We start from the raw sequence: 15,875 nt of genomic DNA, 5'->3' as shown, positions 1-15,875 counted from the left end.
CTTAACCACTGCGCCACCAGGGAAGTCCCAGAGATCATGGAATTTTAACGCCAGAGAAGAGGTTGGTTGTGATCTTGTGGGCAGTGAAAGTTGGTGTAGGCTTGGGCACTTGTCCTGTGCTTACATTACTTGGCAAGATCAGACCTGGCCTTGGGTCTCTGTGTTCTGAGGGAAGGATGAAGGGAGGCCAGGGGCCTGATGATAGCCTGTCTTCCTCCACTAGATTGTAAGCTCCAAGAGGACAAGGGTTTCTGTTCATTGAGGTATCTCAGACACTTAGAACCATGCCTAGCACATAGAAAGTAAGATAAATATTTGTTTGGAGCATGATATAGTCCTAGGGCAGCCACCAAAGATCCAGGCCTAACTCATCTCACATGGCTATCAGAGCCCCCAAGTCTGACCACGGGGGTCAGCCCAAGAGTGTGGTTTCACCAAGGAGCAGAGGACAAGGTGCCCTGTGGCAGGGAGGGGTGGTGGTAAAGTCTATGGCTGGCTGGTCCCACTTCTGAGCCACATTGTCTTCTTTTTTGGGAACCCTAGAACTGCCTGATAAAGAGGGATGAGAATGGTTACTCTGCAGTGGTAGGTGACTTTGGCCTGGCTGAGAAGATCCCTGATGTCAGGTGGGTAGCCTTAATGGGTGCTGGGGTCACAGAAGGGACTGAGGCAAAGGGAAGACTCCAGCTTCCTACTCAGCGGCCAGGACTTGGTCACAGCCCAACCTCAGCTCCCTAAATTCAGTCAATTCTAGTGTGTGCCCATCCTTGGGGGAGAGGAATTCCCAGTGGTCAGATATCTCATTGCACCTGCCAGTGGCAAGCTCATTTTCCATGTAATCTCACCCCACAGCATGGGGAGTGAGAAGCTGGCTGTGGTGGGCTCACCCTTCTGGATGGCACCTGAGGTTCTCCGAGATGAGCCCTACAATGAAAAGGTGAGTCTGGGGACCCCAAGGTCTGGTTCTCTGTAGAATCCATTCTTAGCAGAAAGTGTCCTGAGTCACACTTTCATGTATGGGGTGAGGATCTACATCCTTCGTGCCAGAAACAGGGCTGGTACCTGTCAGCTGCCTAGTGAATGAATTGAATGAAATATGGACAATAGGGCCCAGGCCTGGGCTAGTGGACATGAGGGGCAGAAACCCCACCTCTCACCCCATTGAGAGGGAAACTGAGATCTCAATTCCCACCAGGCGGACGTGTTCTCTTATGGTATCATCCTCTGTGAGATCATCGCCCGCATACAGGCTGATCCAGACTATCTTCCCCGAACAGAGGTGAGCTCCAGGATGGGGATCAGTGCCACTGGGATGGGGCTGCTTTTGAGGCCATGGAATTGTTTTTTTCTTGGGTGGAGTTGCTGGAACTTAGTCTGTGGTTACTTCTCTGGGGCAGTTCCCAGACTCTCCTGAGCAGGCCAGGATGGGTGGAGGGATTCATGACCTGGCTACCAATGTCCCCTGGTCCTTCCCCTCCATACCCATCCACAGAATTTCGGGCTGGACTATGACGCTTTCCAGCACATGGTGGGAGACTGTCCCCCAGACTTTCTGCAGCTCACCTTCAACTGTTGTAATGTGAGTATCTTTTTCCTCCTGGCTTTGGTTGGGGCTGGCTGAACCCTGTTCACCTGGTTAGGACTTTAGGGAGAGGCTGCTAATTAGCCTTACAGGGACCTGTTTTTCACTGATGAGTGACAGTGCCCACATTCCCTCCTTTAGGCCTGCCAGACTCTGGTCCAGAGCCTTGGACCAAGGAAAGGAAAATTGCTTTGTATTATCCTGTCCTCAGCTTGTAGTGTAGACCTACCACCCCTTGCCTTAGATATTGATGGAGCTCTGGTCAGATTTTAGTTGGACTGTGTGTCCAGCTGGTCCAAGACCCGTGAGAAAAGCTCTTGTTAGCCTTTATTTTATATAGCTCTGGGGTTGGACCTACCTGTTATGACTAAGGGGGTAGCTGGGCCTTGTCCAGGTAGCTTCCAGAAACATGTTAGCTGCAGAACTCAACAAAGAATAGAACCAACCAATGTGAACATACCCTTTTGGAGGGTTCTCTGCCAAACAAGGGGATAAGACATATACAGAAAGGCTGCTGAGATAGGGGAGGATATTAGACAATAGCATCTTCCCTGACCTTAATTTTGGGACTCACTCTTGTGGTCTGGGGCCTTCAGAAAAGATCTCTTAGATGCACATCTGAATCTCAAAAGATGCCAGACAGACTCAAATGCCATCCTTGGGATGGAACATGGGAGGGCAGGGCTAATGGCTGGTGTGGATGACCACAGATGGACCCCAAACTGCGCCCATCCTTTGTGGAGATTGGGAAGATCTTGGAGGAAATTCTGAGCCGCCTACAGGAGGAAGAGCTGGAGAGGGACAGGAAGCTGCAGTCCACAGCCAAAGGTAAGAGATTAGACCGGAGTGTCCAACCTGACCCCAAGGGAGGATATTAGGATGGTGGGGGGAGGGGGATTTCCCTCTAGGGCTGTGATTACAGGATCCCATGTCCAGAAGAAAGGCAAAGGAGCAGGGGATGATTGAAAAAGTCCTGGAGCTGTGGGCTGGCATATTGCCTCCCTTCTGAGTCTGTTTTCTCATTGGTGCAATGGGCAATGGTACTTACTTTGCTTTCCTGAGTGGTGACACTTTGTGGTATGAAGTGCTGCTTCTATTTTTTATGACTAGTGAGAGTAACCCTGACTTGACTCACTATTCTTCAGGATTCTTGGAGAAAGGACCTGGGGTGAAGCGACTGAGCTTACTGGATGACAAGATCCCTCCCAAGTCCCCACGCCCAAGACGTACTGTCTGGCTGTCTCGAAGCCAGTCAGACATCTTCTCCAGTAAGCCCCCACGTACAGTGAATGTCTTGGACCCCTACTACCAGCCACAACGAGGTGATGCTGCCCGAGCCCCCAAAATCAACCCTTTCAGTGCTCGCCAGGACCTCAAAGGTGGCAAGGTCAAGTTCTTTGACCTGCCCAGCAAGTCTGTCATCTCCCTGGTATTTGACCTGGATGCACCAGGGCCTGGAACTATGTCCATGGCTGATTGGCAGGAGCCCCTCGCCCCACCTGTTCGCCGGTGGCGTTCTTTGCCTAGTTCACCAGAGTTCTTGCATCAAGAGGCTTGTCCATTTATGGGCCGAGAAGAATCACTATCTGATGGGCCCCTACCACGCCTCAGTAGTCACAAGTACAGAGTAAGGGAGATCCCACCATTCCGAGCATCTGCCCTACCAGCTGCTCCAGCCCATGAAGCCATGGACTGCTCCAGTCCCCAGGAAAAAAACGGTTTTGGGCCCAGGTCTCAGGGGGCCAGTCCATGCCTTGCAGGTGCCTCTGAGGAGATGGAGGTAGAAGAAAGGCCAAGAGACTTGGCTCCAGTCCCCTTTTCTGTCTCAGGCATAGGCCTGAAAACCCAGGGAGAGCAGGATGGGTGAGGGGCGTTAATCCCCACCTCACCTTGGGGATGGACCTTCAGCTGAAGCCACAGGGCCCCCTTGCTGCAGAGCCTTGACTCTTCCCTGGGGCCCACAGAGCAGGCAGGCTAAGCCAAGCCAGGCTCAACTTTGGGGTTCCCAGTGCCCAATGGCTGTGTATGAGGTGAGGCAGCAGTGAGACGCCTTCCTAGTTAGGGCAAACAGCTAATACCAAGCCTCTGAAATCCAGCAAGGAGCTATGGCCCCCACCCAGACTTCCCCAGACAGGACCAGAGGACTCCTAGTTCTAGTGTGCACTGGCAGGCAGCTATTACCCCAGGTTCTTCTCCTATCCCAGGTCTGTCTCCTTTCCTTTCCTGGGGCATACAAGCTAAAATGGATGGAACCTGGAGCTGACCAGGAGACCATAAAGGGCATGGCTATTTCTCAGACCTGAAGACTGGGGTGCTTCTTGCCAGAATGTTTAAGACACTTGAATAATTGCTGTTTGCACTTACTGCACGGTCAGACCACGTCACTACATTTCTATGCAAGGGGAGGGCAAGGCAGAGTGGTGGTCATGGCTCTCAGCTAACCTATTCAAAGATCTTTTCCAGTTGATTAATCTATTTTCATATTTATGAAGGAGTCTTAATGTTCTGCCCTATAAAACTTTCAACTTTGTGTTGGGAGTAGGGCTGGTTTTGTAGGCCCTAGGGCCTGCTCTATGTATTTGTCAACACGTGATACACCCAGTTGGTTAAATGGTTTATACGTGGACTGATTTCTTCCCTTTCTGCTACAGCCGGAGCTATGGGAAGAGTCTGTCCTTATAGAGCCGCAATAAGAAATAACCAAAGATGAAGCTGGTCAAATATTTTCATATCTTGTTTCTGTTGATTTTTTTTTTTTTTTAAACTTTCCCAGGACACTTTGAGATTTAAAAATGAATAAAGTCTGTGTTACAGGTGCTGGTCAGCCTTCTTACTTGTGTCCTTGTTCCTCATCCTCTGGGGTAAAGGCAAAGGTCCAGGAGTGATGCAGCAGTATCTCTGCCAGGACCCTGTCCCCACCCCCTAGTAGTTAGGAGTAGGACACTCACAGGCTAGAGGGATCCAGACCCCTCTGTTCCACCCTCAGCTTCTCTTCCTGGGCGCTGAGTGAAGTTGGGTCAGCTGCTGCCCCAAGCCAGCTTCATCTTCTGGTTGTGGGCTTTGGAAGAACGGGAGAACTGGCTCTTAGCCACTGTGAGGGGGACAGCTTTGCCACTCAGGTATACCTTATTGTGGCATTCAGGTAGCCATGGTTCAGAGTTACAGGGCTGGGGTCCTTGGCCCACTCCCACATAGGCCATCACGTAACCTGTCATAAAGGCATCGAAACCAGCCCGATGCAGTCCATCCCCAGGCACTGGGTTAGGACTGACTTGACTCTCTGGAGCTTCCGAGCTGGCCACGTCAGCTGTGTCAGGCCTTGCTGCTCTCTGCTCCATCTCCAAGTCATTTTTGTGACCTTGCTCAGAGCCAGGTTGGTTCCCAGTCTCATCCTCAGCCACCTCCTGCTCAATTTCCTCAGGCTTGAGGCCAACCCTACAGACCTGCTTGGTGGGAGGACCATCCTCAGTTTCCCCAGAAGTCTGTTTCTCAGGTAGGCCCAACAAAGACCTCCGCCGTTTCTCCCTGCGTCGTCGCCGTCGCCTCTTGTCCTCCACCACAGCTTCGTCAGTGTCAATGATAAGGTCAATGTCATGGGACCGAGGACACTGTGGTCCCAGGGGGCACCAGCCATAGGCCTAGAGGTAGGAAAAAAGCTTAGAGAGGGGTTCCAGGCATCAAACGTCCCTCCCCCAGGAAATGGGCAGGTGCTCTCACCGAGAAGTTGTCACAGATGCTGGTGGAATGAATACGGTAGGTTGCAGGGGGCATGCAGCAGCGGTAGTCAATATGGGCCCTCATGCTAGAAGGATAGCTGCAGAACTCCAGGGTGAGGTGTGGGCTGCCAGCTGCCCGCTGCTTCCCATTTTCCCGCTCACTGTAACATCGCAAGAGGGTATCGGTTCACTAGCATGTAAGCTCCATGAGAGTAAGGGTTTCTGTCTGTTTTGTTCACTGCTGAACCCTCAGCACCTAAAACAGTGCCTGGCACATGATAAGTGCTCACTAAATATCTTAAGTGAATGAAATAGTCAAGCTTATACCAGGCCCCACCCCATTCTCTCAACCAGTTCCTCACCATTTCCGGAAGGCATATTCTAGGTAGGAGGCCACGAAGCGGGCGTGAAACTCAGCAGCATATTTGGTGTCATAAATGCCAGCTGGGAACATTTCACATAGGTCAGCAGTAAAGGTTCCCAAGCTCTCAGGCAGGTGTGCATAGAAGTTCTGGTACAGGAACACCAAGTCTATAAGACCGTTGTGTAGTACCAGAGGCCGGCGGGCCCGGATTAGCTCCAGGAACAGTGTCCTCACTGATTGGCTCTGGCTCTCATCACCCTGGGTGGAAAGAAAGGGGTCATCAGGAAGGACAGAGTCCCCTAGGGAGCCTTGCAGGACACTTATCCCAGGCTCCCTCACCTGGAAGGCTCTCCCTTGCTTTCACCTAATTCAATGCTATTCACCAGTGTAACAGTCTTGTTTCCCTAGCTCTGTCACTAGTGATTCCCCATACTCCCCAAGAAGCAGATCCTCCCCATGCACCCAGCCTAGAGTAGTAAGAAATGAAGTCACAGAAGGGGCAGTCTCTAGGCTGGAGGCCTACCTTGTCATTGCCCTTGTGGTAGGGGATACCCTGGGCGTACTGCTGGTTGAAGTTGAAGCCATGCTGTACCAGGAACTGCACAGACTTTGGTTCTATGACATACTCTTCCATGCACAGCAGGGTCAGATTGAACACCTGGGCCAGGTATGAGTGTTCACCCTGGGAGAGGAAGAGATTCTGCTACATCCAGCCTTGGGAGAAAAAAACCTCATAGCTGATGTTCCCCAGGATCTCAACCCTCCTCCCCCCAGCCACAGACCTGGGATGCAGGTGAGATCAGCCCATACCTTGTCTGGCTGCTGCTTGAAGCAGGCGAGGCCCAGGGAGAGGATAGAACGGGTCCTGGCAGCATGACACACGGCCTTGTAACGTTCCTCGATGCACCTTGGGGTTGGGTTTGGGGGTGGCTGTGGCTGGGAGTTAGCTTCATGAAAGACCCAAACCACCCAGGACTGTGACCTCCACTCCAGGGTTGAGGTCTGCCCCTCCTGCCAAGGCTAGGACTACAGAGATCAGGGCTTATACTTACTGGTTCAGCAAACTCTTCCTGTCCCCAAGCCCACTCAGTTCCTATGGGGCAGTAAAGGGAGAGTTGTGTTAGGTACACAGTACCAGCCCTTTCACAACCACCTGCTCTCCCAACTCCCAACTCTCACCGTGTCCACAGCCACAAAGCTAGCCGTCTTTATGGCCAGCAGGAGGGATGGCCACATCTCCTTGAAGTTGTCACTTTGCACATCCACCACGGGAACCTGGACTACTAGCTCCTCCCCAGATTTTGTGCTTTGGCTGGCACCACCTGGGGATAAGGAGGGTGATGGATGTTAATGCTCAGGCAAGGGCCTAAGAGGAAAGATACCAAGCTAGGCCATGGCTGGGGGCGGGGGCAGGGGCAGGGGCAGTTTCCCTCAAGGCAAGAAATGGCAGCTTTCTCCTCAAGCGTATCACATATGCTCTATACACAGGCCTTGGAGTGAACAGTGTCCTGAATTTGGGGAGAGAAAGCCTGGGTCTTCCAGTGGCTTATGTGAGACTCTGGGAAAATTTCTTCCCCCTCAGCATCAAAACCTGTAAAAGAGGAAGGTAGGACTAGATGATCTGTGAGGTTCCTTTTCCTCACATCCTGCAGGAAATATTTTGCAAGGCTTGAGGACTTCGGCTCCTTTAATATCTCAAAGGCTCTATACTACTGTTCATGGCCGAAAGCGGCGGCAGTAGCCAGTATGCCCCAGAGCCTGATAAATAACGCCCCAATCCGTCCCACTTCCTGTGGACCACAACTCCCAACCTCCCCCACTTAACAGAGCCATGAGCTCCAGACTACAACTCCCGACATGCCCCCACATGCCCTGCGCCCAAGACTCCAGGCTTTTGCAGGCGGAACCGCGGTGCACACCGGGACTTGTAGTCTCCTCGTGGCTGGTTCAGAAAGAAGGCGCTAGTCCTCTGAAACTTGAGATCGGTTTCTTAGAACTACGAGCCCGAGACCCTCCCCTCCCCCGGAGCGCACAGGCTTTTAAAGCGGCCCCTGGGAAGCCACTCACCGTCAGAGACGGCTGGAGCTGAGGCTGCGCCATCGTCACCGTCGGCGGCCATGACACCGAGGTCCCTCGCTTGTATAGTCAGTGCGCACGCGGGACTTCCTCTTCGTCTCCTCACTCCGCTCCTGCAGTCGGGGACGGGGTGGGGCTTCGCCCCCGGAGTCGCCGACTGGTCGGACTTCCGTTCAGACCTCCCGGGTCTGGCGCGGTGAAGCCAGCCTGGCGCGCGCTAGGAGCCTATTGGTTGGCGGGGGCCGGTTCACCGCCCGGATTGGCCGGAGCCACGCCCCCTGGAGTTCGTCAGGGAGCTGGGCGCTGGAGATCGCGCGGGAGGTAATTTTTTCTTTGCGTAGCACGTAGTGGGACCGTGGGCCTTCGCGTTACCTTGTCTTCATCGATTCGGCCCCGGGGTGGGGATCCCCAGAGGATGTGGCGCTGCCTGAGCTAAGCTTAAAGCACGCGTAGGAGTTATACAAAGACCGGGGACTGTAGGGGAAAGAAGGATATTTGGGAAGGGGCAAGCTGCCAGGGAGGGTGGAGAGCTCACGGCGTTCCAGGAAGTGAAAGAAGCCGGGACGGAGACAGGAGATGAGGCTGCGGAGGGTGAGAGCGACCGGCTAGCTGGAACACTTGTGAAACAATCCGTGCGCGTGATAATAAGGATTTGAATTAAGCCTCCGGCAGGGACAGATTGTAAGTAATTAGGAGATATAGTTGACCTTAAGGGGTTTTGGACATGATTCCTGCTACCTTGAGAGTTGTCCCTACCGTAGACTAGCCCTTTCCCAAGGGCTCTGCTTCCCACCAAGGATTCAGCCCTTTATCTCTTTACTTGCTGTTTCCAGTTCATCTTCAACCTTTCTCTTGAGTCTTTTCATTATTCTGAATTGTTTGGATTTTTCCCATTCTGGAAAAAGGGGAACCTCCTTTTACTATCCCCCATCCCAAATTAGTTTAGCAAGTATTATATACAATTTGCCTGGCACCGTGCTCGGCTCTGGGGACACAACAGCCAACAAAAGATACCCAGTCCTTGCCTTCATGGAGTTTTACAGTTAAGTGGGGGAAGCAGACACTGATCAAAGAATCACAAATAAATATGAAATTAAAATTGGTATAAGAGCAACAATGGAGAAGTACACAAGAGGGTAAGACTGGGGGGGATCTGATTTGGACATTTAAGTCAAGACCTGAAAAATGAGTAACTGTTAGGTAAAACATAGAAGAGCTCTCCAAGCAGAGGAAATGGATTGGGTGAGGCCTCAAGGAGGACAGACACTTGGGGAATTTGAACCAACTATTTCAGGACAACATGGCTGTTGCGTAGTGAGCGAGGGGGATGGGGCTTGTTGGAGCCTACAAAGCTTATATTAAGAGGATTGGCTTCTAAGAGCAATGGTTGTGACAGCCAAAGCCCTCCCCAGTGGCCTACATAGTACTTTGTAGTCCTAGGCTCTCCACTTTCTTTACCTCTCTGACCTCATCAACTCCTCCCCCCTTCCTCATTCCATTCTAACCATGCTGGCTTCCTCATTGTTCTACAAACACCAGGCAGCCTCCTTAGGGCCTTTGCACTAGCTTCTTAGGATGCCTTTCCCACAGGTATCCATTCACATGGCTAACTCCTTCAACTGCTTTAAGTCATTGGTCAAAAGGCCCACCTTGAGCACCTTCTTTAAAATTGCAACACTCCCAAACCCCTACCCACTCATCCCCTTCACTGCTCTACTTTTCCTCTTTATGCTAGTACTTATCACCTAACATCCTATATAATTTACTGATTGTATGCATTATTTATTTCCCATTAGAGCATAAGCTCTGGGACTTGCCTGGTGGTCCAGTGGTTAAGATTCCATGCTCCCAATGCAGGGGACACGGGTTCAATCCCCGGTTGGGGAACTAAGATCCTGCATGCCACACAGTGTGGCCAAAAAATAAAATAAACCATCTATAGACTTCAAATAATAAAATTAAAAAAAAATAATAGTATAAGCTCCAGGAACCTTTGATGTTTTATTTGCTGAAGTATTCCAAGTACCTAAAACTGCTCCATAAATATTTGTTTAATGAGTTAATGGGAAGCTGTTGAAGGTTTTAAGTAAAAAAGTGACATGATCATGTCTTAAAAGATTGCTTTAGTCTTCAGAGAACGGATTGTAGAATGAATGATGGAAGTCAGCGAGTTTGGTTAAGGAAGTTTGACTAGGAAGTGGAGGGGGTGGGTCTTGTGGAAGGGATTGGAGGAGGAGGAGGGAACATTCCTCCATGTAATGGGATAAACGAGAAGGAAAGTGCAGATGGAGGTACGTTTGTACATTCGTTCTTTTCTCTGAAGGAGGAAGCAATCTCTTTTGATGAAAATGAGGTGTGAATTAAAAAGTTTGAGGAGAGAGTTTGAACCAGAGGCTCAGCAGGGACTGCAGTATAGCCAGGTGCAAACTCTGCAGGCACACCTTCGGAGTTTGAATCGAAAAGTTGCTTAATCACAAGCCTGTTTCCTTATAACTGAAATGGAGGTAATCCTAGAACATACCTCACGGAGTTGTCAGGAGATTGAGAAATCTGGTAAAGCACTTAGCATGGGGTCTGACATATAACACTCATTAACTGTTAGCTACTTTTAGATATTAGATTAAAGGCAGCCAGAACAGTAAGGGAAGAGTGAAGATCAACCAGATGTGTTTTCTCATTACTAATAGATAGGCGGCTATGATCTACTAAATCAGGAGAAGATTAGGAATAAAAATAGCTCATCTCCGTGCCCGCCCCGCCACCCCCCCCCCAGTTTGCCATCTTCTCTCAGGCAAATCTTTCCCCTCTCTGATCCTTGGTTTCTCCTTTTTTTTTTTCCCCCTTTGCATTTTATGTTATAAATCATTATCACAGAGGTTTCTCCTTTCCATAGAATGAGGGTTTGGACTAGATGATTACTAAAGGCTGTTTCAGTGTAAATGTGCTACATCTCTAAGCAGATAAACCTCCTACCTACACCTGTACTCCCAGGGATACACAGGTGCTCCCACATAGGAGGCTTTTGTCCTTGACTCAGCCCAGCCCTGGCCTCTTATTTTGTTTATGTCTCCAAGACTATACTAATGCTGGTCCCTCTGAGGCCACTTGCAGAACCTCAGCCCTACTGGTCATACCTCAGTGCCACAGCCAGCCAAGAACGAACCCATGAGCATCTGGGGAGTGCTTGGAGAAGCGCTAGATACTTTATATGAATGGTGCGGGGAGGGAGGTAGCTTTACCCTCTGCGGGGCCCTAAGATTCAGCCTCATGGCGACTGACTACTTCGGCTGGGCCTTTCCATTCTAGTCAATCATGAGGAAGCCACGAGCAGCTGTGGGAAGTCGAAGTCGTTGCAGGAAGCAGGCATCCAGCCAGGAGGGAAGGGAGAAACGTGCCCTCAGCAGCAGCCAGGCCAAGCCCTCTGCACCTGACGGTGAGGAGCTTGGTCTTAGAGACTCAGGGGCTGGTTTAATTGGCCATGAAAGGGGACAGATTCAGGCTGGGAAGGGAGCATGGTATGTATCAAGGCATTAAGGAACTAATTAAGGTTCTAATTCTGACTTTGCTCTGTGGCTTTGGGATAATTGCTCTGAATAGCTGCTTTCTTACCAGTGACATGGCGTAGTAGTCTGTGCATTTCCTTCCTCACTTGGCTCTCATGGGATCAAATGAGTTTATCAGCCTGTCAGTGTTTTGTAAATGGGAAGGCCCTGCACAGGTATATATTGTGCTTGGCTGAAACTTGGATTTTCATTATGACCCAGAGACAAAGGAACCAGGGGTATCACCCTGGGAAAATGAAGGCCAGAAACTTGGCTAAGGCTACCCAGGGCTAGAGACTCCAGGTCCCAAGCTCAAGCAAGGGCTTGGGGGTGGGGGAAGCTTTAAGTGGAACAGACTGAAACCAGGCCACAGTGCCCCAGATTGCTGGTGCACAGCCTGTGCAAGGACGATCCCTGAGTTTTCTGAGGCTCCAGCAGGCCTGGCCAGGCAGCAGGAGGAGGTGAGATTGCAGGCCCCTGTCTCCCGGTACCATCTATTCAGAGACACAGCTGAGGTCACAGTCTTCCGGAAGAGCCTGCTGAGCTGGTATGACCGAGAGAAGCGGGACCTACCCTGGAGAAAGCGGGTAGGTGGGTGAGGGACGGGGACGGTGGAGTGGGGGAGGCTGGTGCCCAGCCCCCTCCGCACTAACTGCCCATCTGGGATTTCATTGGCAGGTGGAGGGTGAGGTGGACCTGGACAGGCGGGCATACGCTGGTGAGTACATCTCCTGAGAGCAGGGCTGCTTTGCCTGGACGCTCTCAGGTCTGGGTCTGTGGGCTAGGAGCAGGGCTGGTTAGCAGTGTCCTCATACCAACCCCTCTTCCCCAGTGTGGGTCTCAGAGGTCATGCTGCAGCAGACCCAGGTTGCCACGGTGATCAACTATTATACCCGATGGATGCAGGTGACTTCAGGGAACGAAGGGGAGGGTCATGGTCCAGACCCCAGATGACTCCTTTGGGGTGGGAATAAAGAAGGCTTCCTCCACCTCCTTCACCTTTGATCTCATCTCTTTTTGCCTGCCTTCGGGCTGTAGAAGTGGCCAACGCTGCAGGACCTGGCCAGTGCTTCCCTGGAGGTGAGAGCCACCCTAGGGTGGGGGAATGGGGACTACTGAGGACCGACCTCTGATCCCTCTGACCTCTGACCCCACCCACAGGAGGTAAACCAGCTCTGGGCTGGCCTGGGCTATTACTCTCGAGGCCGGCGGCTACAGGAAGGAGCCCGGAAGGTAAGAGGGTGGCAGGGGGCGTGGGAGCCCCAGGGCCTCAGGTATCTTATAACCTTGAGCCTTCCCATCCCAATCAGGTGGTAGAGGAGCTAGGGGGCCACATGCCACGTACAGCAGAGACCCTGCAGCGGCTCCTGCCTGGTGTGGGGCGGTACACAGCCGGAGCCATTGCTTCCATTGCCTTTGGCCAGGTGAGCCCATAGCCCACCCCCATATTGTGCGTGCCCACCTTCCTTCCTCCCAGACCAGGCTGACTCCTGGACTCCTCTGTGCCAGGCAACCGGTGTGGTGGATGGGAACGTAGTACGGGTGCTATGCCGTGTCCGAGCCATTGGTGCTGATCCCAGCAGCACCCTTGTTTCCCAGCAGCTCTGGTAGGATATTGGAGTAATGGGGGAGATTGGGAGAGTTGTCTCCAAAGGATCTTTGGCTCACAGCAACGTTCCCTTCCTGTAGGAGCCTAGCCCAGCAGCTGGTGGAGCCAGCCCGGCCAGGGGACTTTAATCAAGCAGCCATGGAGCTGGGGGCCACAGTGTGCACCCCACAGCGCCCGCTCTGCAGCCAGTGCCCTGTGCAGAGCCTGTGCCGGGCACGCCAGAGGGTGAGCCATCTGGGGAAGGGGCAGTCAGGGGTCCTAGGGAGTGACCCCTGCCCCGTGACATCCTGCCCTGTCTGTGCCTCTCAGGTGGAGCGGGAGCAGCTCTCAGCCTCACGGAGCCTGCCAGGCAGTCGTGACGTGGAGGAGTGTGGTGAGTGCCAGCCCTAGCCCTTCCCTGCACTGTCGAGGAGCTGCCTGTGGCCGCCTCATTCCATTTCATTCTACAGTCTGAGTAAGATTCTACACAGCTGGGCCAAGGCCTGCTCTCTGGGCTTGGCACCTAAGCCCACCTGGCCTGAGTGGGGCTCTTGGATCTCTGTTCCCAGCTCCCAACACTGGACAGTGCCAGCTGTGTGGGCCTCCCACAGAGCCCTGGGACCAGACCCTGGGAGTGGCCAACTTTCCCAGAAAGGTCAGTCGCAGGCCCCCCAGAGAGGAGTGCTCTGCCACCTGTGTTCTGGAGCAGCCCAGGGCCCTTGGGGGTGCCCGAATTCTGCTGGTGCAGAGGCCCAACTCAGGTACCTTGATCCTGGGAGTGCAGGGAGGTGGCATGAGCAACAAGGACGAAATAGAGGCATCAGTAGCTGAGGCCTAACCGATACCTGGCTGCCCTCCCTCTCAGGTCTGCTGGCAGGACTGTGGGAGTTCCCATCTGTGACCGCAGAGCCCTCAGGGCAGCACCAGCGCAAGGCCCTGCTGCGGGAACTGCAGAGTTGGGTTGGGCCCCTCCCGGCCACCCGCCTTCGGCACCTGGGACAGGTGAGTGAGCAGGGGAGGGGCCAGGAATGATGGCTTCTGTGGCCACATCCACAGGTCTGTTTCAGCCTCTTGGCGCTCCCCCCAGGTGGTCCACACCTTCTCTCACATCAAGCTGACATATCAAGTATACGGTCTGGCCCTGGAAGAACAGACCCCGGTGACCATCGTACCACCTGGAGCTCACTGGCTGACCCGGGAGGAGTTTCACACTGCTGCTGTCTCCACCGCCATGAAAAAGGCACTACCTTTGTTGTCTTCATTGTACTTTTTGTGTTTCCTACATGTTCTAAGTGAACCGGTTACTATGTAAGCAAACAAAAAAGCATATTTTAAACAAAGGTGCTGGGGGTATGAAGTTGAGGGCTCTTTGGGGTCAGATGCCAGCCCTGCACTTTCCTCCTCTCTTCTTGTCTAGGTGTTCCGCGTGTACGAGGGCCAACAGCCAGGGACCTGCAAGGTGAGTGTCTTGGCCCTCACCCAGCCATCTCTCTCCAGGACCAAATCCACAGGTTTTCAGTGAGGTAAATGACACACGTTTGGGTGAACAGTCTCCACGACAGACTTCACTGGGGCGAGAGAAATAGTTCTTGACCAGACTTTACAATCTGGGTCCAGGGTAGAGAGGGGACAAGAGCAAATGATGGAGAAAGTAGTGTCACAGGTGTGTGAAATGTTTGTACAAGATTTTGTGGGATATGAAGTGGGGAGTTATCATTTTTATCTGGGAGGCAAGAATCAGGAATGGCTGATTGGAAGGAGTGGCTGGTAACCTGGGTCCTAGAAATGAATTATTTTCTCCAGGTTTGGAAGGGGAATCAGCTGTAAAGATGTTCTTTCCAGGCCCAAGAGTAGTGTGAACAAAGGTGGGGTACAGTACAGTCTGCAGCACTCAAGGAGCTGTGAGCATTTGGTTTAGTTGGAGCGATGAGCAGGGCCTGCCCAGGCCAGTCAGGGACGTGAACACCAGGCCACTGAAGCATTTTAGGTGGAGAGAGGAGTCATCTTTGCGTCTTAGGAAGACTGCCTCAGGCTGCGTTTTTTTTTGTTTTGTTTTGTTTTTAATTATTTTTGGCTGCGTTGGGTCTTCATTGCTGCGTGCGGGCTTTCTCTAGTTGCAGCGCGCGGGGACTACTCTCCGTTGTGGTGCGCGCACGGGCTTCTCATCGCGGTGGCTTCTCTTGTTTCGGAGCACGGGCTGTAGGGCTCTAGGTGTGCGGGCTTCAGTAGTTGTGGCTCGCGGGCTTTAGAGCGCAGGCTCAGTAGTTGTGGCGCACGGGCTTAGTTGCTCCGTGGCATGTGGGATCTTCCCGGACCAGGGCTCGAACCCATGTCCCCGGCTTTGGCAGGCGGATTCTTAACCACTGCGCCACCAGGGAAGTCCTCAGGCTGCCTTTTAGAGAGTTGATCGAAGAGTTAGATACTGGTAACAGGATGGAAGCTTTACAATATTAAGGCTAGAATCTGAGCTAGATCAGTGGTGTGGGGGGAGGGGTGGAAGGAGAAGATTCTGTTGCCCCCTCAGTACCTCCTTCCTTCGGCTTCTGCACAGGGTTCCAAAAGATCCCAGGTGTCCACCCTGTCCAGACGGAAAAAGCCCAGCGCAGGCCAGCAAGTCCTGGATAGTTTCTTTCGGCCCCACATCCCCTGCTGATGCACCCAGCCTCAACAGTGCAACACAGTGATGCCTCTGGAAGCCCCCACCCCCTGAGAATCGTGTTTAATAAAGTGCTGGTTTTTGTAGTCATTCTGGAGACTTTCCACCTTCTCCTTAGCCCCCTCCCTCCTCACCTCTGAGGGACCCAGAAAGTGGTAAAGTCCTGCTTGGTCCTGACTTCCACTGCTGAGCTCCTAGCCAGCCCTGGGCAGATGGAGGAGGGGAGTGTTCTGTTCTGAGTGATGTGTCCTCCTCCAGCCCCAGAAGAGAAGAAGGCAGCTGCAGGGAGCCCCTGCCAGTGGCTGACATCCAGCGCTCTCAGTCCATGTCTCTGGTCAGCTCTGATTGGAG

General features: G+C 52.6%; 3 protein-coding genes across 6 annotated transcripts in view; 2 read left to right on the top strand and 1 right to left on the bottom strand.

The window, feature by feature from the left end:
• The window catches only part of TESK2 (testis associated actin remodelling kinase 2), a 111,504-nt gene extending 107,105 nt beyond the window's left edge, over positions 1 to 4,399 (top strand). For both annotated transcript variants that reach the window (XM_057541849.1, XM_057541844.1), the window contains 6 exons: positions 544 to 626; positions 853 to 937; positions 1,196 to 1,279; positions 1,493 to 1,579; positions 2,293 to 2,410; positions 2,728 to 4,399. In XM_057541849.1, coding sequence (XP_057397832.1) covers positions 544 to 626; positions 853 to 937; positions 1,196 to 1,279; positions 1,493 to 1,579; positions 2,293 to 2,410; positions 2,728 to 3,449 — 1,179 coding nt within the window. In that variant the 3' untranslated portion in view covers positions 3,450 to 4,399. The remainder of the gene's footprint in view (positions 1 to 543; positions 627 to 852; positions 938 to 1,195; positions 1,280 to 1,492; positions 1,580 to 2,292; positions 2,411 to 2,727) is intronic.
• On the bottom strand, positions 4,340 to 7,999 carry TOE1 (target of EGR1, exonuclease). Of its 3 annotated transcripts, XM_057541863.1 has the most exons (9): positions 7,730 to 7,998; positions 7,153 to 7,253; positions 6,842 to 6,984; positions 6,715 to 6,755; positions 6,473 to 6,569; positions 6,186 to 6,344; positions 5,661 to 5,920; positions 5,300 to 5,459; positions 4,341 to 5,220 (listed from the first exon to the last, which is right to left on the bottom strand). In XM_057541863.1, exons 3-9 carry the CDS (start codon positions 6,896 to 6,898, stop codon positions 4,600 to 4,602), a joined length of 1,395 nt encoding a protein of 464 aa, XP_057397846.1. In that variant the 5' UTR covers positions 6,899 to 6,984; positions 7,153 to 7,253; positions 7,730 to 7,998; the 3' UTR covers positions 4,341 to 4,599. The 3 variants fall into 3 exon arrangements, with proteins under 3 accessions (XP_007164620.1, XP_057397846.1, XP_057397851.1); XM_007164558.3 differs by lacking the exon at positions 7,153 to 7,253 and having other exon boundaries at positions 4,340 to 5,220; positions 7,730 to 7,999; XM_057541868.1 differs by lacking the exons at positions 7,153 to 7,253; positions 7,730 to 7,998 and adding an exon at positions 7,254 to 7,638.
• A 66-nt stretch (positions 8,000 to 8,065) lies between these two features.
• MUTYH (mutY DNA glycosylase) lies at positions 8,066 to 15,614 on the top strand. Its single transcript, XM_057541858.1, is given in 17 exon segments — positions 8,066 to 8,419; positions 11,045 to 11,171; positions 11,710 to 11,867; positions 11,959 to 11,998; positions 12,113 to 12,186; positions 12,319 to 12,360; positions 12,442 to 12,513; positions 12,591 to 12,704; positions 12,790 to 12,887; positions 12,970 to 13,114; positions 13,199 to 13,262; positions 13,438 to 13,629; positions 13,734 to 13,870; positions 13,956 to 14,108; positions 14,286 to 14,327; positions 15,420 to 15,512; positions 15,514 to 15,614. Coding segments are annotated over 16 exon segments (1,584 nt in total). The 5' UTR covers positions 8,066 to 8,419; positions 11,045 to 11,050; the 3' UTR covers positions 15,553 to 15,614.
• Positions 15,615 to 15,875: the final 261 nt, after the last annotated feature.

This window comes from Balaenoptera acutorostrata, chromosome 1 (genome assembly GCF_949987535.1).
Source record: "Balaenoptera acutorostrata chromosome 1, mBalAcu1.1, whole genome shotgun sequence".
NCBI lineage: Eukaryota > Metazoa > Chordata > Mammalia > Artiodactyla > Balaenopteridae > Balaenoptera > Balaenoptera acutorostrata.
This window is presented reverse-complemented; position numbering and strand designations above follow the sequence as displayed.

What these genes read in the sequence shown, in the direction of transcription:
- TOE1 (XM_007164558.3), bottom strand. Translation starts at nt 7,781, where the DNA reads ATGGCCGCCGACGGTGACGATGGCGCAGCCTCAGCTCCAGCCGTCTCT. An exon ending in GCTTTGTGGCTGTGGACACG is followed by an intron (nt 6,756 to 6,841) that starts GTGAGAGTTGGG and finishes ACTGCCCCATAG; the next exon opens with GAACTGAGTGGGCTTGGGGA. An exon ending in GCATCTGTGACAACTTCTCG is followed by an intron (nt 5,221 to 5,299) that starts GTGAGAGCACCT and finishes TCCTACCTCTAG; the next exon opens with GCCTATGGCTGGTGCCCCCT.